Source organism: Prunus persica, chromosome G1 (assembly GCF_000346465.2).
Source record: "Prunus persica cultivar Lovell chromosome G1, Prunus_persica_NCBIv2, whole genome shotgun sequence".
In the NCBI taxonomy this organism is placed as follows: Eukaryota; Viridiplantae; Streptophyta; class Magnoliopsida; order Rosales; family Rosaceae; genus Prunus; species Prunus persica.
This window is the reverse complement of record NC_034009.1, coordinates 28358678-28385946: the sequence shown is the minus strand read 5'-3', so window position 1 is coordinate 28385946 and position 27269 is coordinate 28358678. Positions and strand designations below refer to the sequence as shown.

General features: G+C 43.7%; 4 protein-coding genes across 5 annotated transcripts; 3 read left to right on the top strand and 1 right to left on the bottom strand.

The window, feature by feature from the left end:
- Window positions 6412-8949, top strand: LOC109947122. The gene has a single exon (XM_020556601.1). It carries the CDS (start codon window positions 6412-6414, stop codon window positions 8947-8949), a length of 2538 nt encoding a protein of 845 aa, XP_020412190.1.
- LOC18791416 lies at window positions 15494-17486 on the top strand. Its single transcript, XM_007224124.2, has one exon. The coding sequence runs from the start codon at window positions 15954-15956 to the stop codon at window positions 17025-17027; it is 1074 nt and encodes a 357-aa protein (XP_007224186.1). The 5' UTR covers window positions 15494-15953; the 3' UTR covers window positions 17028-17486.
- On the top strand, window positions 17689-20139 carry LOC18791779 (protein UXT homolog). The gene is made up of 6 exons (XM_007224949.2): window positions 17689-17927; window positions 18152-18181; window positions 18328-18429; window positions 18695-18802; window positions 19032-19086; window positions 19890-20139. The coding sequence occupies exons 1-6, from the start codon at window positions 17836-17838 to the stop codon at window positions 19956-19958; spliced, it is 456 nt and encodes a 151-aa protein (XP_007225011.1). The 5' UTR covers window positions 17689-17835; the 3' UTR covers window positions 19959-20139.
- Window positions 21738-25758, bottom strand: LOC18788200 (protein argonaute 7). 2 transcript variants are annotated; one of them, XM_007225324.2, is made up of 3 exons: window positions 25147-25758; window positions 23484-24723; window positions 21738-23331 (listed from the first exon to the last, which is right to left on the bottom strand). In XM_007225324.2, the coding sequence occupies exons 1-3, from the start codon at window positions 25487-25489 to the stop codon at window positions 21873-21875; spliced, it is 3042 nt and encodes a 1013-aa protein (XP_007225386.1). In that variant the 5' UTR covers window positions 25490-25758; the 3' UTR covers window positions 21738-21872. The 2 variants fall into 2 exon arrangements, with proteins under 2 accessions (XP_007225386.1, XP_020411318.1); XM_020555729.1 differs by having other exon boundaries at window positions 23484-24720.

The window sequence follows — 27269 nt, the reverse complement described above, 5'->3', positions numbered from 1 at the left end:
AATTGTTTTTACAGTGAGGTTAGTATGTTCATATGGTATTTTCTAAACTTTGTTTTTGGGTCCACTTACCCTTATTGTTGTTTTGCGCCCCCAGGAAATAGACGTGCACATGAATCCACCACCAAGCCACTTCCCATCTTCCGTGCCTTTCTTCTGATGTAGGATTTTGTTTTGTAAACAGATTCACTCTTTTGTACATTTAGTAGTCGCTCTGATGTTTTGCCCTAGATTGACATTTGAAATGTTGGAATGTATATATACATATGCTGGCAGTTGGTTGTATATATGTATACTTGTTTGGCAGGTAAAAATATTTTGGTATTGAGCCAGTTACAAGGGAAACTCTGCCGGTTTTTCGGTAGAAGTCAACATTGTTATTTTATCGTGTTTTGTATAGAAGGGCAAATAGGTCATTTGTGCCTGACATTTGCCAAGTGTCGGACACGCACGGGGTCTGACTCGGATTCCAAAGCGGAATTTGGATCGGGTCCTGTCACCATCTTACCTTCCCTCTCAATCTCATATCCACTCTTATTCTCACTTCTATTTACCCTCTTTTTCTTCTATACTCTAGCACAAAACATTAAAACAAAAATAAAAATTGAAATTGTTATCAAACAGGTCCTAAACTATTTTTAAAATAATTTCAAAAATTAAAACTAATTTTAAAGTCCACAAAATAATTTACAAGAATTAAATATAATTAATTATGATTTATTAAGTAATTTACGAAATCAATTAAAATATTTAATAATTAGAACATAATTACTAATTAAAATAATTAAATAAGATATTACTTAATTACAAATATTAAACTAAATAAACTACTTTTGTGTGAAAAAATTGGAAAATAGCTCTAAATGCCACCATTTTTATAATTGTAACTGAAAATACCACCCTTTTTAAAAAAATTTGGAACTATAACCTATAAATATATATTTATTGTCCCCTTATTGCACATATATCACTTTTGCTGAAGTTCTCAATCAGTTTTGCTGAAGTTCTCTCTCAGCTCTCTCGCTTGGCTCCGTCTCTCAGTTTCTCTTCACTCTCTCGTCGCTTTGCTCTCACTCTCTCATCTCTTGTCGATCAGCTCTCACTCTCTCGTCGCTTAGCTCTCAATCTCTCGTTGCTCAGCTCTGACTCTCTCTTCTCTCTTCCTCTCCCAGCGAAATCTGTTCATCGAAGTTCAACTCCATCATTCACCTTGAACAGGTACTGTTTATCGTCATTTTCTTACAGTTTCAGGGTTTCTCTGAAGTTGGTTTAGGGTTTATGCATTTCTATGAAATTGGTTCAGGGGTTTGTTTGAAATTGGTTGAAGGTTTAGAGGTTTCTCTGAAATTGATTTAGGGGTTTCACTGAAATTGGTTTTGGGGTTTCTCTGAAATGATCTTAGTATGATGATCCCTTGTTTGAAACAGTGAATGGGTTTGTTCTTTGTGGACTGATGCTTGCACTGCTGTTGTTTTGTTGTTGCTATTGATGTCGTATTGTGGGTTTTTTGCTAGTGTATTGCTAATGTAGTGATGTTGTGTTGGCATTTTAGTGCTGTTGTATTTTTAGTTTATTATGGTTTTATTATGGTTTTTGTAGCAGTTATTGATTGGTATTTGGTGGCTTACTATGGGTCTTTATGACCATTGCATTTAACCTTCTTACAAGTCTAATCGATATGTATTTTCTTTGTTGAAGATGATATCTAAAGTTGAAGACAATTAACATGTGTATATCATTTTGAACTTGTAAACTCCCAACCATATCATACTTTTTGTTTGAGAATAATGCTTATTAATTTGACATATTTTTTTAGAACTCTGTTTACTAACTTTAGGGCTTGCATATTGGATATGGATAAGTTTTCTTTAGAACTATATCTGGTGTAATATGAGTTCTTTAAAAGTTTGCTCTTTTGTGCTTGATCATTGTCTGCTTAAAAGAAAGCGGGAAATGAGTGAAGATGGGAACCTACCACCAGCAGGTGTGGTTTAGAGAAATGGGGACATTGATTTTGCTATAAGCTAACTTTTTAAGCTTTTGCTTTTCTTGTTTGTGTATGGATACTTAGAGAACTTTGTTTCAGAGGAGAACTTATAATTTTGTAATTGTACATGTCTTACAAACATTTTATACAGTTTTGATGGTTTATTTATTAATTTATCTTTGATATCGATAAAGCAGAGAATACATACAGACCTCTTATTTTGTTAAGAAAAAACTGAAGGGATTGTGCCAATTTCATTCATTTTCTTACCTTTGAAAGGAGGGCTATAGTGGAGTCATTATTGTGGTTGCCACTAATTCATAGGATGTTTCATTACATTATACCTTGAAGTCAATCAATTCTTTCCCGATGTCTTTTTTTTTTTAAAACTCTTTCTAGTCAGATAGATTTCTATCATTAGTCTTGATTTGTTCTCAATTAGGCTTGTGCTACCGCACATTCCCATTCTAGCTGAAGCTGTCTCATGATTATCTGGTGTGTTGAGATGTGTCTTTAGATATTATATTATGCATGAGTGGTAGAGTACTGGGTGTCTTGAGACGTGGCTTTGAGCTATTGAATTAGTAGGTCAGTTGTAAATAGCTGGGGTTTTGTTTATGCTCTGTATTTTTTGTTTATTTTTCACTTTGTTTATACCGTAAATAAACGGCCTATGACGACCGAACACGTGGACAGGATCGACACTGATCACAGAGTCCCTTCGGCATGTTCCCTACCGAAGCCACCTATCTTGGCTCTTTTACCATCGAGCACGTGTCATGCTCAGCTTCCATGTCAACAGTCCCACATAGGAAATATGAGTACAGTGCACACCTCCCAAGGCCTATATAAGGAGACCCATATCCCCAAAAAAAGGGGATCAGAACTAACGGTACGCTATCGATTGATCTGTCAGTTATCTTTACTAAAACCGTACTTACTAAAGCATCGGAGAGCCTTCGGCCGGTACCACACCGGTACTCCAAGGACTTACCGAACGTGACCTTTTGTAGGTACTCTCCCTTCTGTAGTAGAACATCTACCGAGGACAGTCACCTACCGAAGGCCTAAAATCACTAAGTTGACGATATACGTGCAGAACCATTTTTTCGCATCAACAGTTTGGCGCCGTCTGTGGGAAATCGAAAAAATTATCAACCCACCATTTCCAAAACACATGGGGACCACTTCAGTACCCACGTTCTTGTCGGAAGAAGGCATACCGTTCGGAAGGCAGAGCAGAGCTAGCCCAGCGCTACCCCCATGCACTCCCATCGGGAAAGCCCCTGCAACCCAAACAACCGCCGAAGCCGAGCTGGCAGTCCAAATCGCGTCCCTACGGAAGGACATGGCGAGGCTTCAGGAGCACAACAACTTTCTTTCGTCCAAAGTGGATGAAACCCAGCAGCTGCTCCACCAGCAGCACATGCAGAACATCCAGACAACTCGCTCTTCCGAGAGCTTGCAGACCCTCCATAGGAAGAAGAAACGCGAGAAGGTAGCGAAGGCAACACCCGCACCTTCCAAACAGTTGGTAGTTCCGGCACCCAGGGACCAGCCGCACATCCCCAAGAAGGTCTACTCTGACTGCCGACATCGGATTAACGACCGGGAACATCGGACTAACGATCGAGAGGAAGAGAGATAGAGGTCTCCGATCAGGGTGAGCGCTCGACTAAGGGACTCACGGATGAAAGTCCTAGGGGACAAATCACCTATTCGGAAAGTCAGAGGGCTGGGCCCCGCAGAGGAGTCAGAATCCGAGTACATCCCGTCCGGGACGCAAACTTCCACCTACCGTTCGGCAACACATTCGCGGAACTCGGAGGTTAATCCACTAGACCTACAAAGGCGATCGGAAGACTACGGTTCCGAGGAAATCCCTAGCCGAGACCCCGTTGTCCGACTCCTTTTTCAAAGAATCCAGAAAATGGAAAACGACAAAGCCCACTCCCAAGGACCGGAGTGGGGAAAGCTTCGGCCAGGACCGTTTACCAGGCGCATCCGAGACTCTCGGCAGGATCGGGAAGGGCAACAACTTCGTATACCGTTCTATACGGGAACGGAAGACCCCTTAACACACCTCCACTCATTTCAGTCCGCCATCGGATCCAAGGGCCTGGGCGACGAAGGGCAGTGCCTGCTATTCCCGTCCTCCCTTACCGGAGCAGCCTTGAACTGGTTCTACCGGTTGGAGCCAGAAACGGTAGACTCCTTTGACGAACTGAAGCAGATTTTCCTCAACCACTTCATGATCCAAACAGACCGTCTTTACTCTGCCGATGATCTGTACACGATTCGGCAAAGAGAAGACGAACCGTTGAGAGAATACGCGGCGCGCTTCAGACGATAGGGCAGCCTACGGCGCCTTTAAGAGTGGCCTTTGGTCCTCGCATTTCCGATACCTAGTACACAGCAGCAACTGGCGCACGTACGACGAATTGATGAAGTAGGCGGCAGTCCACGCCAAGGCCGAATATTTCAACTCGAAACTCGCGGCTTCGGCACCGCGAGGAGACGCCTAACCAAGTGCTTATCCGGCAAAAGCGACACCCTACGAGTGAATCGACACATATTCGGCAGGTCATAAGAGAAAAGACAACCGCGCCGATCGAAGAGAACACTCGAAGAAAGGGAAAGGGCGGTATGGTCGCAACGACAACCGAGCACCACTGTCGAATCGTGACCACGGCACTGAAGTCTTCACCCTGTTGAACACTACCTACGAGGCCGTCCTGTTGAACGAACAGGAAATAATACCGAAGCCGAATGCCCGAAGACCCAATCGGTAAGACAACCGGGATACCGGTAAATTCTGCCGATACCATCAGCACAACAGCCATAATACGGAAGACTGTATAAGCCTGAGAAAAATTGTCGAACGGTTAATCAGAGAGGGGAAGCTATATCAGTACATCGCCCGGCAGCCAACGGTGCCGGTGCCGAATTCAATTCGGCAGATAAACATGATAAACACTATTAGCGGTGGCCCCACCATCACAGGAATGAGCAACCGGTCAATGAAGCAATATATGCGTGCCGCGCAATTTCCTCAGGTATTCGGCATAGAGGTGAATCGGCACCAGGAAATCCCGAAAGTTCGTTGGGAACCAATCACATTCTGCGAAGAGGAGGAAGAGGGCATCCTCTATCCCCATGACGACCCAATGATCATCCGAGCAGAAATCACCGACTACGACGTAGGAAGAGTGCTGATCGACACCGGGAGCTCGGTAAACGTGATTTTTTCCGAAGCTTTCCGAGAGATGGGAATAAAGGACTGCCAGGTGAACCGGCAGTTGACACCTTTGTTAAGTTTCTCCGGAGACCTGGTCTAACCGATCGGTAGTGTAAAACTACCCATTACCTTCGGCACCACGCCAAGGAAAACCACGGTATACGATCAATTCCTCATCGTTGACTGCCCGACGGCGTACAACGTCATAGTTGGGCGGACGGCACTCACCAAGGTCAAGGCGCATCTTTCCCCCCACATGCTACTGATGAAGTTCCCAACCCCCTACGGCACAGGGGCTGTCCGAGGAAATCAGTTAAGCGCGCGGACTTGCTACGCCATGGTACTCAAGTCAACCTCTGTCCAAATCCCCGACGAGACCATGTCTGTGCAGGGGATACCGAACGGTACGGGACCCGTTGACGACCCTAGGGATGAGTCCCCGACTCCACACACACAACCTGCCGAAGAACTGGAAACGATAACCCTGAGCGACGAGCAGCCCGATCGTCGGGTTAAAATCGGCGCCAGACTCACCCCTAACCTCCGAGCGCAGTTCCTAGACTTCTTACGGCACCATTCGGAGGTGTTCACATGGTCTTACGAAGATATGCCCTGCATAAATCCTGAGATCATCAGCCATAAACTCAGCATTTCCCCCGCATATAAGCCTGTAAGACAGAAGCGCCGTTCGTATGATGCCGAATGATACGAAGCGATGCGCACAGAGGTTGACGAACTTCGAACCATCGGCTTCATCAGGGAGACTACGTATCCGGTATGGCTGGCAAACTCGGTGATGGTCCGAAAGGGTACAGGCGGGTAGCGAATGTGCCAAGACTATACCGATCTGAACAAGGCCTGCCTGAAGGACAGCTTCCCGTTGCCACGGATAGACCAGCTCGTGGACGCCACCGCCGGACACGAACTGCTGAGCTTCATGGACGCCTATTCGGGATACAATCAGATATTCATGCACCCTCCCGACAGCGAACACACCGCCTTCATAACGGACAGGGGTTTGTACTGTTACAATGTCATGCCGTTCGGCCTGAAGAACGCGGGGGCAACATATCAAAGGCTCGTCAACAGAATTTTCGCCAAATACATCGGCAGCATCATGGAAGTTTACGTTGACGACATGCTAGTAAAAAGCAGAACTGCCGAATAACACCTGCACAATTTATCAATCATGTTCGGCATACTGAAAGAGTACCGGATGAGGCTGAACCCGATGAAATGTGCCTTCGGTGTATCTTCTGGGAAATTCCTCGGGTTCATGATTAGTCACAGGGGTATCGAAGCGAATCCCGAAAAAATAAAGGCAATCATCGACATGGAAAGACCGAAGACGACGAAGGACATTCAAAGCCTTACCGGACGCGTCGCGGCCTTGAGTCGCTTCATCTCAAAGGCTACCGACAAATGTGTGCCGTTCTTTAAAGCCTTGAAAGGGGGCAAACAGAATATCATATGGACTGCCGAGTGTGATAAAGCGTTTCAAGACTTAAAGGACTACATGGGCAGAGCACCCCTCCTGTCAAAACCATTATCTGGGGAGATTCTCTATCTATACCTTTCGGTATCTGGCACTGCTGTCAGTTCGGTATTGATCCGAAAGCCAGAGAGGGCAGAGCTACCGATCTTTTATGTCAGCAAGGCACTCCAGAGTGCTGAACTTCGGTATCCCCCATTGGAGCAGCTTGCACTAGCCCTGGTAGTCTCGGCACGAAGACTTCGGCCATACTTTCAAGCGCACGGAATCAAAGTCCTGACTAACCAACCTCTTCGGCAAGTGCTCCAAAAACCAGAGACTTCTGGCCGATTGATCAAGTGGGCGATCGAGCTAGGAGAGTTCGATATACAATTCATGCCAAGGCCTGCCGAAAAGGGTCAAGCCGTTGCCGACTTCATCTCCGAGCTCACCCCATCAACAGCACAGCTGACACCCGAGCCGGTAACCGAAACTGGAACGCCGATGGAAGTAGATGCCGAACGGTTCGACGCCTCAAATCCCGTATGGATCCTGCACGTCGACGGCTCGACAAACCAACAAGGATGCGGAGCAGGCTTGGTACTGACAACACCGGAGGGACTCAAGATCGAGTACGCCCTCCGATTCAACTTCCGAACCTCCAACAATGAAGCGAAATATGAGGCTCTCTTGGCCGGCCTTCGGTTAGCCAAGAGCAAGAATGCAAAACAAATCAGGATTCACAGCGACTCCCAGCTCATTGTGAACCAGGTAACGGCAGACTTCGCTGCCAGAGACGCCTCCATGAACGCCTACCTTTCGTCTACCCACCAGCTGCTCCAAAGCTTCCGAGCCTACGAGATCAAGCAGATCCCCAGAAGCGAAAACAGCCATGCCGATGCATTGGCACGGCTAGCTTCGGCAATCAATGATAAAATCGGAAGAAAGGTGCCGGTGGAAATTCTTGCCCAACCGAGCACGGTAGCCTCCGAAATATGTACCGTACGGTACGAAGATACATGGATGTCTCCTATCTACTCGTACCTGGCCAACGTCACCCTTCCAGAAGACAAGGCCCAGGCCCGAAAGCTTAGGTACCGAGCGGCAAGGTACACCGTCATCAACGACGTCCTTTACAAACGTGGCTACACAACTCCATATCTCAAATGCCTTACGGCAGAACAGGGGGACTACGTCCTTCGGGAGATCCATAATGGTGTGTGCGGCGACCACTCCGGGTCCCGGTCACTCGCCCACAAAACCTTTCGGCAGGGATACTTTTGGCCGACCATGCACCAGGATGCTAGTTCGCTAGTGAAGAAGTGTGATAAATGTCAGCGCTTCGGTAACATACAGCATATCCCTGCCGAACCCCTGACACCGATCGTGAGTCCTTGGCCTTTCGCACAATGGGGACTAGACCTGATCGGTCCGATGCTGCAAGGTAAAGGCCAGGTAAAATACGCTGTGGTTGCCGTTGACTACTTCACCAAATGGGTAGAGGCTGAACCCCTGGCAACCATAACGGCATCAAGAGTGGAAGACTTCGTCTGGACCCACATTTGTTGCCGGTTCGGTATCCCTTATGCAATCATTACCGACAACGGCCGGCAGTTCGATTCGGAACTCTTCAGGCAATTTTGCACCCGCCTGAAAATCAACTTGTTTTTCGCATCACCGGCCCATCCCCAGTCAAACGGTCAGGTAGAAGCAATAAACAAAATCATCAAGAAACTACTGAAACGGCAACTGGACAAAGCCAAAGGAGTCTGGCCAGAAAAGCTTCTCGAAGCACTCTGGGCCATTCGGATATCTTACCGAACGTCCACGGGAGAGACCCCTTTCTCTTTGGCCTTCGGTTCGGAGGCTGTGGTGCCCGTGGAAATCGACGAACCTTCCTACCGAACGGAAACCTTCGCGCCGAAGTCGAATGAAGAAGCACTCTCTCTAAGCCTCGATCTTCTTGAAGAGCACCGGACACATGCCAACCTTCGGAATGAAGCCTACAAGCAGCGTGTCTCTCGGTATTATGACTCCAGGGTCAGACACTGCTCATTCCGAATCGGAGACTGGGTTATGCGGAAGGTATCCCTAGCAACCAAGGATGCCACGGAAGGAACCCTCGGACCTTCCTGGGAAGGACCCTATGAGATCATCGGTATCCTTCGATCAGGAACTTACCGCCTAAAGGACTCCAACGGCAAGACCCTCGGTCATCCTTGGAACGTGGAACATCTCAAGTACTATTTCAAGTAACCTAGCCTACGGCAGGACAGAGTTGTAACCTAGCCTACGGTAGGACAAATTGTAAATGCCTTTCGGCAGAGATTAATAGAAAGCCTTCGGCATTATTACTTCAGAACCTCTTGTTAAAATCACTCTACTAGCCTACGGCTGCCAATATAGGCAAGATAACGTTCTACGGCATCTGTATTAGCCTACGGCAATGAATATTTTCGAAATTGTTACCCTACAGATTCCACCGGAACTGGTCAAATTTCGAAGTGTCCCTTTAACGTTATAAATCCTATACGGAACCTTTTGGCAATAAGTACGATTGGCAATTGAAACAAAATTAGATTGAACAACAGTAGAGAAAAATATGCGTTCAAATTAAAGATGCCCTCGGCATCAAGGTGTTCGGTACGTACAAATAAAAAAAAAACTAATACAATTATTACAAATTACAAGGCCCTCAGGGTTCATCTGCAGCAGCGGCCTCGGCAGATCCGGAGCCTTCGGCGACGTCCTCCCCCTCGTACTCTTCAATCATCTCCTCAGTTATCCCTTCCAGTAGAGGAGGAGGATCGGCGATGAAGTTCAGGTTCAGCTTCTGCCCAGGGTTGTACCGTTTGAAACGGTACAACAGGTCCGCCATCTCCGAGCCCACCTCCTTATCCCGAAGGACAGTGAACTCTTCAGACGCACGGTACCCCTGGATCGCCGACCAAACGGCAGCCTCGATCTCCGCAGCTTTGGCCTTTTCCGATTCCACCAAGGCCACCTGCACCGCAGCCTTCGCCCGTTCCGACTCCCCCAAAGTCGCCTGCACCGCGTCTTTGGAAGCCTCGGCATCCTTCGTTGCCTCCAGCGCCGCCTCCAGGAGCCCCTTCATCTCCTCCACATGCCGTTCGGCAGATTCTTTCTCCTTGACCAAGTGGGCGTGCTCCTGGAGCGCTTTGCCAACCTCGGCAATCTTGGACCTGCCGTCCTCGTACGCCTTCTTGGCGCGCTCGGCAGCAGCGATGGCCCGCTTGACGCAGAGCCACATGTCCATGGATGCCTGCACAAAACAAAGAAGGTCAGAAGCGTGCCCCACTTTAAAAAATAAAAGGACGAAAGAAGAAATACAATCTTACCGAGGCCTGAAGCCGGAAGGCGTGTCCCGCCTCCTCCCGAAGAAACTTCTTCGGTAGTTCGTCGATCTCCGGCAGCTCCATCTGTGAGCCGAGGATCATATGGTTGACGAACTGGACAGTTTTCGCCGGGCAGGCGATGGTGACAGCCTCGGAAGGACTGTCCTCGTCCTCCACCGCAAGGACGGCCCTGGGAACCTCCGATTGGCGAGGGCGCTTGGGGACCGGCTCGGCCTCCAAATCGACAATCTCCGGTCGCTTGCCGGCGGCCTTGGAGGTGGCAGCCTCGGCGTCCCGATGCCTCAGCGCAGCGGCTTTATCGGCAGTGCGCCTCGCAACAGCCTCGGCATCAAGCTGCCGAACACGCTCAGCGAGGGTTTGATCCTTCGGATCCGCCACCGCCTGCCGAACGGAAGCTGCCTCAGGCTGTTTTTTCTTCTTTTTGCCCTCCAGGCCCATCATCAGGCGCCTCCTGGAGGACTCATTCATTTTCTTCGCCTCGGCGGCCTTCCTTGCGTCCGTCACTAGTCAAAAGAGTTTGGTCAGTCGGCAAGCGAAAGGCCATATATAAAAAAAAAAAAAAAAAAAAAGAGAAGGAACGATATACTTACTCTCGGCAGGGTTAACAAGGCCGGCTCTGATAAGATTGCCGGTGAAGAGGAAGCGTGGATAAACTCGCTCGGCGGCGGGTACTCTCAACCTCACTCTGTCGAGCTGCCCGATCTCACTCGGCCTGGGGCTCGGCTGCTTCAGTTTACCTGTCATACCGAAGGGAAATTAATAAATTAAAGCAAGGAAGAGAGAAGAGAAGCCAGCTTACCGATCAGTAGTTCGAAAACCTACCGGCAATCTGGAATGTCGTAGGGACCAGGAAGCTAAGGGGTATTCCCGATGGCGATTCCCAATCGCCGGAGAGCAGCACCTGCCGATTCCTCCACGACTTCTGAGAAGTCGGCACCGAGCTGATGAAATGCCCCCGCTCGGAAGCCTTCAGGCAGTTCGCCTGAACCCAGCCGCCGTGATCGGCGCTCTTGGACTTGGTGATACTGTAGAGGTACGAGAACTGCTCGTAGGAAGGCTCCCCCTCCTCGGCAATCCCGAACGCAGCGATCACCCCCATCAAGGCCACCCAAAAGTTGGGGTTGTACTGGCCGGGAGCATACCCGATCTGGGCAAGGATCTTCTGCACTGCAGGTTGCAACAGCAACCGAACCCCTTGCAGAAGAACGTCGGTGAAGAAGGTCACTTCACCGTTAGCCGGGTCGCTTAGGGATTCGACAGGGCTCGGTATCCTCATCATCACCGAGTCCGGAATGAGGTACTCGGCCCTGATCTTCTCCAACTCCCGTTCGGTGATCTTGTTGGGCTCCAGGTAGTCGACCCCGAACAGAGTCTTTTGGGGCACACCCACCGGTACCCTAGGCGGCCCTCGGTGGACGATGGTTACCCTCGGCCGGGAGGGACCGGCAGTGCCCTCACTACGACTGGAGGTGGAGGCCTCAGGCTAGTGCTCGAACGGCCCGACACGGGTACCGTCCTTGTACACCGCGGCCAAGGGTAACGGTTGCCCCGTCATCAGCCCCTTACCAATGCCATGGGTGGGAATGGAGTTCACCTCCTCACCGAATAATTCGAGATCGGTGTCTTCTCCACCCTCGGCATCGAGGCTTACAGCCCCGCTGGATGTATCCCAGCCCGAGGACAACTCCCCATCGAAAGCGTTGGGCTCACTGTCGAACGGCGACTCGCTATCGGACATCTACAAAACAGAGAAAGAGAAGCTAAGGCCCATGCCACAAACTAACCTACCGATACCTATGTCGCTACCTATGGCCACTAGACTACCGAAGGAAAATTCTACTTAACGATCGGCTAGCCTATGCCATGGAAAGACGTATTACATAAAGAAAGAATATTCAGAGGGTACCGAACGGTAGTTTACCTTGAGTAGTGTGGGATGATTGGGTTGCCGTTCAGTTTCGTTGGAAATCACCCTGTGTGCCGAGAACCGCTGTGAAAAATCGCCTTGTTTGCCGTTCACTCTCTTCGGAAATCGCCTACGCAGAGCTCTCGCGTCAAACTCACAATTACAAAGTGAGCCTTACACCCGGAACCACCTCTATTTATAGGGAGCGAGGTGTAACGGTACGCCTCGGAAGACTAAACGGCTCATCAATGCGCCGTCAGACGTGCTTTCACTGGTCACGCGTCACCCGATGAATGGCGCCGCAGACTGCACGCCAGGCACAGAAGACGAAGCGCCTCTCTGCTCCAAAACCCTCTCAGCATCAACGACCCCTCGAGTCCCAGGCCAATCTCCCCAGAACGAACCTACCGAACGGCAGGTTATCTTCCAAACTGCCATGGAGAACTAAATTCCCTTCCGAAGGACCTTCGGAAGAGAACCTGGGGGACTACTGTTTATATCGTAAATAAACGGCCTATGACGACCGAACAAGTGGACAGGATCGACACTGATCACAGAGTCCCTTCGGCATGTTCCCTACCGAAGCCACCTATCTTGGCTCTTTTACCATCGAGCACGTGTCATGCTCAGCTTCCATGTCAACAGTCCCACATCGGAAATATGAGCACAGTGCATACCTCCCAAGGCCTATATAAGGAGACCCATATCCCCAAAAGAAGGGGATCAGAACTAACGGTACGCTATCGATTGATCTGTCAGTTATCTTTACTAAAATCGTACTTACTAAAGCATCGGAGAGCCTTCGGCCGGTACCACACCGGTATCCCAAGGACTTACCGAACGTGACCTTTTGTAGGTACTCTCCCTTCTGCAGTAGAACATCTACCGATGACAGTCACCTACCGAAGGCCTAAAATCACTAAGTTGACGAAATACGTGTAGAACCATTTTTTCGCATCAACACACTTAATATCTTATAATAGGTTGTTGATAAGTGCTGATTGTTTATTGCTTGTTATTGTCTAGATTGCAACGGACTGAATTTCTTCTTCAACATATCTAGGACATTGAAGGGTTTAGCAAATAAGTTTGGGTTGGCGGTGGTTGTCACCAACCAAGTGGTGGATTTTATTAGGCCACATGATAAAGTGAATGGGGTGAGATTGGGAAACTTGGAGTCCCTGGACACATCAGGCAGACGGGTGAGTCCAGCTTTGGGACTGGCTTGGGCACATTGCATAAATTCAAGAGTGTTCTTGGCAAGACATGAGCAATCTATTGAGGTTAACATTCGTAATGCTCCTTCAACAAGTATATGTAGTCAAACACATAGGACATTTCACCTTGTATTTGCCTCACATCTGGCCTATGCATCGGCCGAATTTGTAATCAGAAAAGAAGGTATAGTCTGAGTATCACAGTAACTGTGTAATATAGGAATTCTAAGAACTTTAATGTTTTGGATCCATTTGGAATTACATTCCAGTCCCTTTAATTTCGCACTCAAATTATAATAGCAATCTGGAAGCAATACCAGTACAATAAAAGTTCAATATAATAGCAATCTGTCAGCAATACAGCATGCTGATGCAACCCAAATTATGCAAATTTAAAAGAATTCCCATTCAACATAACACGAAACCCACCACAAATAAAAGTAGAGTTTACATGACCTACCAAAGCAACACAAATCATATTGTCTAAGATACATTGCGCAATGGAATATTGTTTTTACAAGAGAATTGAACCTTAAATTCAAAGTGGCCTCTTAATGTCATCAACCGTAACTCTGTCAACAATGCTTTCTTACTAGAGAAAATTTGTCAAACTGTAATTTTCGGATTCCAATCACTTCGTGAAAACCCGCTGTCCAAATATGCTTCTTCATCATTTACACCGGCTGCATTGTACAGATTTTGTTCACCCATTTGACTCCAATAATGTCGATGAGTGGGTTCAGATTCTCCTCTAAACGCATTATTGGCAACTGGGCAACTGTGTTCAAGCAGCCCAAATTAGGAGGGGCAAAGTACACTGACACTTCATTTCTTTCAGTACCATTATCACCACCATGCATCTCCTCCACCTCGCTAAAATCAATCATATCTATAAAATATGTCCCTACTTCACCTCCCACATCAGTGACATTTGTATTATTCCAAGTTACTTCATTACTTTCAACAATGACAACTGAAGAATAACCCATCCGACTACTATCTGTAGTGATATGCATTCTATGAACTACATCATTTGTCAATCCTTTATCTTCTATACTCACGAGTAAGAGAGTTAGTTTTGAAGGTGTTACCTTGGAATTTTACTTCATAAAAAAATTGACATCATCATCGTCCTCAATCTTTATGTGCTTCCACTCATTCGAAGCCACCAAAACTGAGAATTTTAAGCAAACATTGTCTTCCCTGCTGTTGGTATTACCAATCTGATACACACGGTCCAACAGTTCAGCAAATTTGATGGTCCGTGGAACTATTAAGCCTTTTGAGTCATCTCCTTCGTATTTGCACATCTTCTTCGAGGTGACCCATTTTTCATTGTAGCACACGAGAATAACAATTGTCTCCATTTCTAACCATGACAAAACAACATTTCATTAACACAATATAACCACAATAACCATACAATACAATAGCAATATAACCACAATATAACAACAATATAGCATCAATATATAAGCAATATAATGGCAATATAACAGCAATACAACTGTAAAATAAGAGGAACACAACAGCAGTCCACTAGTAACACATTAGAATCACACTATCCAGATCTACTACATCAAATGGAAAATCCCAAGTTTCAAGATTCACATATCCAGACCAATCTAAATGCAATTGGTACAAACCCAGATGAATGAGCATGAATATTCAACAAAACCTAACCCAAAGAAATTAAAGCCAAAACGAATTTAACACAAACCCAAACAATCAAACTATAACCCATTTCCCACTGATATTAAGAAAATAACCATCAACACTACCTTTTCGAGGTCAACAATTCACTAGAGCTTCAAGGTTGCAAGCAACTATTCTGAAGACATAGCTAACGGGAGGGGTTCGCGATTCCAAACAGAGAGCAAGAGATCGAATAGGGAAGAAAGAGACATAACGAAGCTAGAGAGAGAAACAGCTGCGCTATGAGAAAGAGAGCAAAGGGAGAGACAGAGAGTTGTGCTAGAGAGAGAGAGAGAGAGCCAATATATAGAGAGCCAAGAGAGACACAGAGAGCTGTGATAGACAGATACTAAAGAGAAAGAGAGCTGTGCCAGAGAGAGAGAGCTGTGTGAGCTAAGAGAGAACAAAATTTCTGAACTTGTGAAAAATAAGCAATAAGTGAACAATAATTTTATATTTATAGTTGTACAAAAATTGGAAATTGGTGGTATTTTTAGTTAAAATTATGAAATGGGTGTCATTTTAAGCTATTTTCCAAAAAAATTAAACTAAATTAATGGACAAGTCACCGTTTTAGAGACGTCAGGTAGTGAAGCTGGCAGCTCCACACCGTCCGATATAAAAGCCCGACCAAGTTAAACACACCGACGCGCAGAAGAAGCCCAAAAGCCACACGCCTCGCACATTTCACAAACACAAAGAAAGAGACTTTCCATATCTCCATGAGAGTCAGAGCTTCTCTCAACGCCTTCTTCTTCTTCCTCCAATCCCACGCAGAAGCTTCGCGAAACGCCTCTGGATCATCGTCCCCAATGTGGGTTCCAGCTTTGAAGGTACTGCACCGTCTCAATTTCGTTACTGCCCAGATCTGATTCTCGCTTTTGTACATCACCTATACTGCTGTTAAAGCTTTTCCATGTAAATCTGCCTTCTCAGCTATCACTCTAGAGTTAAATCTAGCTCTGTTAGATCTTTCATTCTCATCACATATATACATATAATATATATATAGATGTCATAATTTGTTGAATTGGTATGAGAGATTGATTCAAGAAACAAAGAGAAATGGAAGCTTATACTGAAAATTCCCCAAGAATGAGATTGGATCATTCAAAGAAAGAGGGATCCGAAGAAACCCATTTGTTGAGATTTGAGTTAGAACCTACTGGTAACGATCATAGGTTCCATTCAATGAATGCTCTGGAGATTTTGAGGGAAACTGTGAGAATTCTCCGGTACAATTCGTGGGGCTTTTTGGCCATTGCCGCCTTGCTAATTTGCCCTTTGTCTGCCTTGCTTTTGTCGAATTTGCTGGTTGATCAGTCACTTGTAAAGAGACTAACGATTAGGATGTTGTTAATTGCCAAGTCCAGTGGCCTCCCTTTGAGGGATTTTATCAGTCATTCTTGCCAGAGGTTTGCTGAGATGGCTATCTCATCCACTATGTGCTTTCCTCTGTACATCACATTGTCTTTGTTGTCGAAAGCCGCCGTGGTTTACTCTGTGTATTGTAGTTACTCCCTGAAGAAGTTTGATGTATCCCAGTTTTACTTAATTATGTGCAAAATATGGAGACGGCTTCTTTCGACGTATGTGTGGATGTGTATGGTGGTTGTGGGTTGCCTCATCTTGTTTTTGATTCTTCTTCTTGCTGTGTGCAATACATGTTCCATATTTGGGTTGTCACCTCCTCATATTGTATATGCTGCAATGGTGGTTGGCCTCATCTTCTCGGTTATTTTTGCCAATGCTATTATTATTTGCAACATTGCTATTGTGATCTCTGTGTTGGAGGATGTCTCAGGACCAGAGGCATTGGTTCAGTCTGGGGTTTTAATCAAGGGCCAGACTCAGGTGGGTCTTTTGATATTTCTTGGATCAACAATCGGAATGGCATTTGTTGAGGGGCTGTTTGAGCACAGAGTGAAGACGTTGAGCTACGGAGATGGGTCTTCTCGCATATGGGAAGGGCCTCTTTTGGTGATCATGTATTCGTTCGTGGTGCTCATCGACTCCATGATGAGTGCTGTTTTCTACTTCAGCTGCAGATCTTTTAAGATGGAAACATCTTTAGACAGCGAGTCTCATTCAATTTTGGAAACCATAAACTTTTCTGCTGAATCAGTTGGTATTCAATGACACCATATGTACCACCAGCACAACTTTTTTTATTCAATAATTTTGAAGATGGGAGCTGCTATACGAAAAATTAGGATTTCATTGCCGGTTCGTGGTACCACCTGATCAAACAGTGCAAACTTGTGCCTTGGTAGAACTTTCAAGACAAGGGTTCATGGCAGGCGGTAACCTCTTAGTGCATTTCAGCTAGTTGACATATGCTTCGTATGAGTGCAGACATTGACTTCTTGAGGGAGATAGAAGGGAGGATGAAGAATGAGAGAGGTATCTGAATGTCTAGTAATTGCAAAGAACTGATGTAGAAGTGTCAATTTGATTCAAAAATGAATTTACAAATCCATAGTTCAATTAATAGCCTATATTTTTTTTTTCTCGTACACTATGCCCAACTAGTGTATTAATACATGTAGTCACGCCACTTATCAAAATTTATTTATTGACTTTTTTATTTCCTTTAAATTTCCTCTCTCTCTCTCTCTCTCTCTCTCTCTCTCTCTCTCTCTCTCTGTGATTTGAGCCCCAGAAGACATAATTGGGCCATTGCCCCGGTAAGCCAGTAAGCCCATTCAAATTGGTCCGAACGAAAAAAAAAATTTGTAAATTGGGTCCACGAGAATTACTACTCGCTTCTAGCGTTTTTTAAGATGTAATACGACGTCGTTGGAAAAGGTAGTAAAGTAAAGTTAATCATCCGTTGTGTGGATGCCACCGACGGCTGAGATTAAGACAAAAACGGAAATATAAAATAAATAAGAAGAAAAAGAAAAACAAAATCGCGGAAATATTCGTGAATTTTGCCTTGGGACTCATGGAGAGTCACCTCCAACACAAAATACAGAAATACGAGGAATTCGTGGATGGACGCCTCAAACCAGACCTTGTTCGCGCCATTGCTCAACGGTACCGTTTTAACACACCTCCGACCTCTGCTTTCCTGGAAGCCGTTTTCCTAGGGTTTTGTTTTGTGAGCATTACCCAGCTCGAGCAGAGCAGTAAATGCATAAGCTTGAGTTTGCTCTCATGCTCCGTTAGGGTTTCTTAGTTGCTTTTCAAATTTCTTGAAGAACTGGTACCTTGAAGTTATAGCTTATTTTGATAGCTTTTTTCTGTTTCTTGTTTTGCAGGGACAAGGTGTTTGAGCAACAAAAAGTTTTGTATCCTTTTCGCTTTTCCTTATATTCCCCTTTTTAATTTTGATTAATTTGACCTAATGGATCAATTGGAATATCGAATGCGGTGAATTTTGCAACCCCGTTTGATGATCTTTGCTTGTTAAAGGTGTTTCCTTGACTTTTGTTAGCTCGGATTTGCGGAACAACATTGAGAATTTGGAGAAAAACAGTGTAACCAGTCTTAGGACTTTGGTTAACCTTGGCTCTGAAGTCTATATGCAAGCTGATGTGTAAGTCTTCAGATTTTTTCCCTTTTGTGTGCTCTCACTCTTCATTGAACTTCTTTTATGGTACTCTATGTATTGGTCACTTTGTTGCTCTTAGTCACTGGAACATGGGGCTAATTACTGAATCATGCAATGGACTTTTGTATTAGAGTTGTTACATGTTACAATTTTCTGTTTACAGTTGTGTTCGAATTGCTATTAATCCTGGTTTTGTTTCATCTTTGATATCAATGGTGTCTTACCTGTTCTTTCTTCTGCATGTCTGCAGCCCGGATACACGACGCATATTTGTAGACATTGGACTAGGATTTCATGTGGAGTTCACCTGGTCTGAAGCTTTAAATTACATATCTCAAAGAGAAGAAAAGATAGCCAGGTACAAGCTTTTGTTTATAATTTTTCGAAGTCGGTTTTCTTGGAAGATTTTATTATAGTAGGATGTCTTATAGAGGATAGAAACATAATCGAACTCGTTGAATTCTACTAGATTTTTGGGAGTTATCCTACAAGATTTGTTCAAATTCCCCCTCTGCCCTGATTTGGTACCTTCAATCTTCTTTTTTCAAGTATTGCTCAAACTTAATGTATCAAATTCCTCTCTGTAGGCAAATTGAAGAGTATACTAACCTTATTGCATCAATCAAAGCCCAGATAAAGCTGGTATGTTCACTTCCATTGATGCTTTCTATTCGATTATTGCATTTTTTTTAAATGTTGACAAGGGTTGCAGAAGTGGAAATTGTTTAACACTCATCAAATTATCTTATTTTGTAAGGATATTTTCTCTGCCTTCATACTATTATTGTAGAGTTTAACTCCAATTCAAACACCGGTGAGGAGAGGTGCTAGAAAGCTTAATTATATATTGATAATGTTGAACTTAAATAGAACATTACATCTCCGTAAAGGACCCACTAGTGTAGTGGTTTGGAGTATTTACTCCCTCAGGCAAGGTCCTAGGTTCGAGTCCTAGCATCTGTGTAGTGTGTGTGAGTTTAGTGTGCTATCACCCCTCTCAATAGGAAAGGTCATCACACAAAAAAAGAAAAAGAAAAAAAAAGAACATTACATCTCCAGACTATGCTAAATTCAAGGACATGACTCCACTAACTTAATCCATTACTGACACTACTAACAAACTGCCTCCACTACTGCAACATAACTTCCTATAGAATAGGATAATCAGTTCATTTAATTACCGCAACTAGATAAAATCTTAACAACTTTAGGTGTTCCTAATAACTCAAATATTATTTGCTTCCAAGATAGAAACTAGAAGGCGCAGACATTAGATAACTTGAGCCTTTTTTTTCGCCCTCTTTCTGAGCTTTTGAGTATACAAATTCTTTGTAGATTACGCAACTGTGCTACAGAAAGTGCTGTATCTTGATGTAGTTGAACAAGTATATTACTCTTTTAGGTTTCTGGGTTACGAAAACAAAAATCTTACACGTTGCTTTCAGGTATGCGAAGGGATCCGAGAATTACTCCAGCTTCCAGCAGAGAAACGTGCCCCAGAGAGAATTTTTTGACATCAACAACTTATACTTCTGTGTCTTATGACTTGCAAGTAAAACAAAGACTGTTAGAAATGCTTGACCATCAACTAATGTAAAGTTGATGCTTATGCTACCTTATCAACCATGGCATGTTTCAATGAGGGGAGCATTTTCCTTGGGCTTCAATTCACGTCATTTATTACTACATTACTCACGGTATCTAGCAATTTGCAAAGTTGGCCCAACCCATATCGACAGAACAAACACCCCAACTTTGCAATCCAAAGGGTTTATGCACCTTCAAATGACCTCTGGATAGAGTGATTCTGCAGTTAGGGTCTTAGGTGAGGTTTTATCTCTTAACTGTTGGTCATATATAATAGAATTGTTGCATGTGGATATCTACAGTGGGCCGAGCTTGAGTTCAAGATTTTGCCATAATGAATAGAAAATTAGAAACACAACCAATATCACATTCAGAAGTTTTTTGTTTTTGGAGGTACAGTTTTCACAATCTTTAAGCAATCACATCAATGGTGAAAAAAGTATTCGTTCCAGTTAAACGGTCAGAGACTTGAGCTGGCTCTGGATGCCGCCTGAAAAAAATTCGTCTGGTTTGTGCCCAAAAAAATAAACGGAGATGCCTTTTCTTGTCACCTCACTAGTCAATAGCCTGCTACTTTGGGTAAAAGGAAATAATCAAAATAAAAGAGGTTGCATGACCGACATCAATAATCCTACACTCTATTACCCAAAGGCTATATCTTTTTCGCCTGCAGACATATCCCATCACGAAGATAACAACTTTAAGCAACATCTTTCATCTGTTTTTGTATTTGTTTGTGATTTATTTTTCAGGATTTAATCAAACATGTTTTCTCTAAACACTTAAGAAAAGTATTTTTGGCTAAGAAAAGTATGGATTTTCTACAGCACTACACTACAATGACTCAAAGATGCTTATTTTGTGCACGCCAACAGAGAACTTGGTTAAGTTGAAAAGTGGGGACAAGTGATACATATGACATCTCCATCTATCTATGGACTCTAGAGAGGTAGAGAGTAGAGGGTACATTGGCCCCTACCACACCCTGCCAAAACCCACGTTGTGTCTCAGTCTTTCTGTATCTTCTCGTGGCCGTGCAGTACTTTAAAGTATTTGTCTCTGAAGAAGACTGATGCAAGAGAGAGACACGAAGGGAGGGGAAAAAAGCAATGGAGAAATTAATGGTGGGAAAAAGGCCTTGCAAAGCTGAAGAGACAAAAGGGGAAGTCCAAAGTCAGACTTGGACTGCCTTTACTTCAAATCCCATCCTTTCTAGGCTTTTGTTTTCTTCCTCCCTCCTCTACATCTCTCTCTCTCTCTCTCTCTCTCTCTCTCTCTGAGCTAGGCTCTGTCTGTCTCTGTAATATTCGCTCAATTGGGCTGGCATCCCTTCAGATTTTCAGTGAGTGGTGAGGTGAGTGTGTACCATCTATTGGGGGCCACATAAAAAATGCATCTTTTCTTTTGTTCAAGTGTTTTGCTTTTCCCCTTCTATTCTTCTTGCCCTTGCATACTTGCATGCATGGTAAATAGCTATGTCTACATGTATTTACACTGGAAAAGTCAATGTCACAGGTGAAGAGTGCCAGTAGATCCTCCCTTTCATCTTTTCTGTCTCCCCAGCAATAAACTAATTAATCAAGAAATTAATGATACAAAATGTAAAAATTGTTGTAGTTAAGTTCTATTGTTTAAATATAATGTGTTTGTTGGGTGCAGAAGTTATGTTTCATCAAACTTCGACAGTGTCAATGAGGGCCTACAAATTAATCATAAGTGGGAAGTAGCATAGGCAATTGATCAGCTTGTGTTCTGTTACATTGGACTAACATAATCTATGTGGCCTTCCTATATAAACCAATGAATTAACTGCCATGCAAGGAGGTTAAAGGAATTAAAATTCAGCAGTAAAACATGAGTTTCCTTACATTCTCACTAAGTTTTGGTAGTTCCATTTCCTTTGGGGGGCCAGCTCGGGAGAGTGTGCAACCACTTCTGGTGTAAGCTGTGGACTCTGATCTCTCAAGGTAAAGCCTACCTCTATATGCAGCCAAGTGAGCATAGTAAGCCGGAGGCACCAGAGAAACTGGCTTGGTGCACCTTACATATGTATAGCACAGAATGTTAACCAGTTTCTGTAGTTCATCTGAAGTGAACTGGTTTTCATCCCACAATATGTGGTAATGGGTTGGCCTGCTTGTTCCCTTAACACCCCAATGGCTACAAAGATAGAAGTCAAACTCTTTTGGATGAGTGATCACAGTATCCACAACAGTTCCCGGGGGAATGTTTTCGTCCAGTAACTGGTTCTGCCTGGAAGATGGATCAATTTTGAAAGGAAACAACCTTGTGTGATGCCTCTTCTGAACCACTGCAAATGTTATAGGAGGTGCAAAACCAGGAAATTTTGAGCACGCACCTTTAATGGCTTGCAACTCCTCTTGAAGCACTTTATAAAATTGCGTTTCACTTACCCCGTCTCTAAAGAAAACTATTCTCTTTGGGAGCTTGCCGACTTCCTGGTAAAACTCATCCAACAATTCTTCTGTCATTGTACCAAGGTCCTGGATGATTTCTTGTCTATGTGTCTGAGACCTCATTCTTGAAACATACTTGTTTGCTGCGGGCCAATTCATGCTACCAACCACAGCAGCAACAGAAGGACTAAAATCATCGAGTGGGTGCGGATGAGTCACATCTGCACCCATAAAGATCACTGGCTCATCAGTTTGAAGTAGCCGGGGGATTTGAGATGGCAAGGAATTGTACAAAGAAACTGTGCATCCTCCAACTTTTGCATTGATCTTGAGAGCCAGATTTGCCAAAAACTGTGAACCCAACTTGTCAAGGTTTGAGTACAAGCAGCATTGGCTTAAAACCCCAACACTTGTATCTGCAATTCGCTTGAGGTCTGCATAGCCTTTGTGCTTTCTTTCCATTACACATATAAGCAGCTGGAGATTGTTTGATGCAGCTCTTTGGATTCGTTTAAGCTTAGATTCTAAAAGAGACACATTGTTAAGGACTTGGGATGGTTCAAATTGGGGACTAATAATTGTGTTTTTATTGAGAAAGATGCCCAACTGTTCACATCTTTGAGATAGCTGGTGTACGAATTTTGGAATGCTGTTCTTCTGATCAGGGGTTCCACCAAAACTAATCAATGCCCACCTCTCGATTCGAGTACCTTCAAACACATGGCTGCCCAGAAGATTCCACTGGCGATCATGACGAGAGGGAATTAGGTCTCTTACATGTCCACCATCTCCAAGCTTTAGCTTTGGAGGTTGAAGAACTCTTCCTTTCAATCGCGTCATTTCTCTTGAAACATGGAGTTTGAATTCTCTTTCCTGAATGCCACTGTACAGAAACAGAAACAAATGAACATCTAAAGTTAATTACAGAGCAAATTGGGATACTTTCAAGAACAGAAACTAAGATGGTATTATTCAACCTTCAAGGCAATTCACAACAAATTTCCATCAGAACTTTTTTAGAAGTTGAAAAATTACCTTGTTGGTCCAACAGGACCTCTCATGACTCCATCTATAATGGCTTTTCGTTCTTTTGGTCGTTGGCAGCCCATTTTAAGTATCCTTGCAGTCTGATCATCTGACAGCTTCCCAAGAAACTTCTGGCCTTCACAGATCATACATAGCTCCATTGGAAGATAACATGGTTTACTCCTACTAATCTGCAAACAAGGCAAATTCCTGAATTGTATATCATAGTTATAGTGATCCTTGAAGTAAGTCACCAGCCTCAAATTCTTCCCATCCCTATCTGCAAACCAAAGATTTTCAGTGGCTTCCTCGGTTAAGCCAAAAACCCGGTATCTCTGAACAGTTTCTCTGTGGCAAACAAAGACCCTGATGTTCTTTAAAGCCCTCTCCACTTCTTTCCTTTCTTTTTCAGTTAAACCCCTTGTCTTCCTTTGAGAAAGGTCTCGAAGAAACTCAAGACGCTTCTGCAAGTATGAGATCACTCCAACGCTTTCATGGAAAGCAGTCACAGAGAAATCTACATTGAGAGCTAGTCCTTGTTGGGTTGGTCGAAGGCTTTGAAAGAACCCCCTCAATCCCACAGCTCCTCCTCCAATATCTTTAGTTCCTCCCATTGAACTTGAATAAAGTGATCTTCCCACAGGTATACACTTCTCCAATGGGGCCTCCCTCAAAACGACATCCAAGGCATGGAGATAATCCTGAGGAAGAGGCTTCCAGTCATCCCCTTCCTTGCTCAGGTAACTACTCAATTCCCTCCCATCAATCTTTGACACCAGTTTGATATTTATACGAAATAGTTTAAGTTGTTGATGCTTCTCCTGGAAACCACTGAATACTCCAAATGGCAAGCTTGGCTTGCTTGTGGGGATGGGGAGGCTTATATAGAATTCAAGTCTATCACTTTTGAATTCAACCGGGCTGTAAAGATTCTTGCGGCCATCATAAGCTGGAATAGCACCAGAGAGCAAAGCTGAGTTATCCTCTACCAGTGTTTGTTTGATCATTCGAGCAACTTCCTTGGAGGGATTAGGCGAGATGTCAACATTATAATGGAAAATTCGTTCTGATGAATCAAATTGGACAAGAAAATGGTTAGCTAAGAGAGAGATAACAGTTCCTTCTACACCACCAGAGTCTGGTCTCCTTGCAGTCACTATTGCTTTTCCTGTTCTTGCACATGTCAACTTCCTTACATCTTCTCCTTTGAAAGGTGAACTGGTTTGCTCTTGGAACCCCTCTGAAGCTGCTGATTTTTAACAGAGAACAAGGTTACTCATAAGATTGTCAGAACTTGAGAAATTTTAAGCCTAAATCAACAGTAGATGGTAGAACTGGCAACAAACATCAATTTTAGCAATTTTCTTCTCATTGCAGATAACTATATCTATCCAGTTCTATATCAGAAAGTCGCCATTGAATGGACAAGAACCAAATGTGTAAAACTGAAAGCAAAAAACAAAACTTTGAAAAAGAAAAAGAAAAATCATATCCATTTTTCTGCCTACGCTTTTGGTGAGTGTGTCCTCCTGATAACCTCAATGAATAAAGAAACATATCCTCACAAAAACAGAAAACAAAATAGAAATCATTGCATACATAGTTGCACTTCCAAAGAACAAACATGCAAAGAAAGGGGAAATAGCAAAAAGCAGAGGGCTTTGATACTTACATGGTGAAATTGTGGCGGTGGACACTTGGGTTTCTGAAGAGGCGGCAAAAGGAGCATTATTGAGCCTGCATGAAGGTTTCTGCAAATGGGTTTTTGATCTGAAGTTGTAGTTTTGCGGCAGAGGTGGAGTTAAAGCTAGTTGCAGAGGTATTGGAGGAGGGAGTGGAAGAAGGGCTGGGTAGTAATATCTCTGGTACTGATTCTGGTTGCAGAAACCAAACTGGTTTGAGTACTGTATTAGTTGATGCTGATGGTGATGCTTCTGAGGGTTGGCTCCGCCCCTTAGGCTTCTGGTTTTGGTGTGGCATTTCTTGTTACCATTGGATTCTTCGGTCTCTTCCATTACTTGATTGAGTGAAAAAACAAGAATGAGAGAGCAAGAGAGGTTTTGAGCATGTGAGAGAGAGACAGAGAGAGAGAGAGAGATGGGTTCTGTTTGTGATATCAGTGGGAAGATGCCTCAGCAGAAGCTGTAGTTATTGCAGAGAGAGAGAGAGAGTTTGGGTTTTAGTTCCAAAATCCCAAGGTTCTTTATGTCGAGCTCTGAAGAAGGTTTGATTCTGGTGAGTATAGTTTGAAGGGAAAAGTGGACTGATGCCTTAAAGAAAGGTAAAACGCCTAATCAATGTATTTAGGTAAGAGTAAAACTAGAGAAACCAATTTATTCAAAACAAAACACCCTTTCTGGTCCATTGACTATCTGTCAAAAACAAATAGGTTCTTTCTTGGACTTGTTCCTTGAAAATGCTTGCGAGTCAAAATGAGGAGGGAAAGGCTTGGTCTTTTAAATAAAATTTAATTGCTTCTGATAGTGATTAGGCACTCTCATCTTTTAGACTTTTATTAATTCATATATTGTACTTGTTCATTCCACACTACAATTCATAATATTTGACTGCCTTTTTATCCCCCCCTTTATTTTAATGCATCATTGTCTTTGAATACGGACATTTTGGATCTTTTGGAACCATTTTATGGGACCTGAAAATATTAATTAAGGTTGAAAAGGTAATGAAGAACAAACCAGTGAATAAAATAAATAATTTTGGTGGGATAAGTCAGCATTTGAAACCGGCAACACTTAAGAGCAACCCTTCGTGAAGGTTGTTCATCACATAGGGTTTAATTTCTATATTAAATATGTTTTTTTATTGATACGATAAAAATTCGAATTTAGAATTCCTTCTAATATTATAAATTTTATTTTTTCTAAACCTCTTGATATTTTTCCTTTTGTATTTCACTTTTGTTACTACTTCCGTTCCTCCTTTGCCCCATCTTTTGTGAACATGATTAGTGGCAAATTGATGAGAAGGGGGCCATTCATGCACTTGGGAAGGTGGGGTTCTTTGAATTTTAAGGATAAACATTGTTGGAATGTGGTGATGGGACAATATGATTAGTGTGGAGCCTCTACATATTTAACTTGTTTTCAAGATTTTTCAAGATTTGGACCACATCATTTCCATCCATTATGTCCACTGTTTCTCTTTCCTTTCTTTTGTTCTTTTTTTTGGAACATATAATGTCTATTGCTTTGCTTTGCATAATATGGATATTGACAAATAATCTTTTGAGTGTACTGTGTACAATTACCTACCTTACCTAGACGAAAAGAGAAAGTTGAGCCCAACATTTTAAAACTGGGCAGTTCTTGATAATTTGGTGCAAAATCCCAGACTTTTTTTTTGGTTATATTGAAGTCGAACGGGTTCGAACTGGGGTGCCATAGAAGGGGGGGAAGCCACCACCAGTGTGGTGGGAACCCATTGGCAAAATCCCAAGACTTTCAGTCACCACCAGCAAACCCTGGGAAAAGCTGTTGTGGCTTTCTCTCATCTTTAGCTTCTTTTATTTCTTTTTTCCATCCTTTACTTTCTCCATTATTGCCAAGTGAAAAGACCCCATCTTTTCCAATTCATTTCCTTTTTATTTTGGGCTGGAATTCCAACTATCATATCCTTGAAAGTTATGTTTTTAGCAGAGAACGGATTAAACCCAAAACAAAACTGGTTTTGGAAACATGTGCATATTTCTACAAATTCCCTCATAAGCTGTCCATGTCTCAAGGGTGTCCCTATGCCCGGGGCATATTCTGGATATGCATGATGATAAAATGGAAA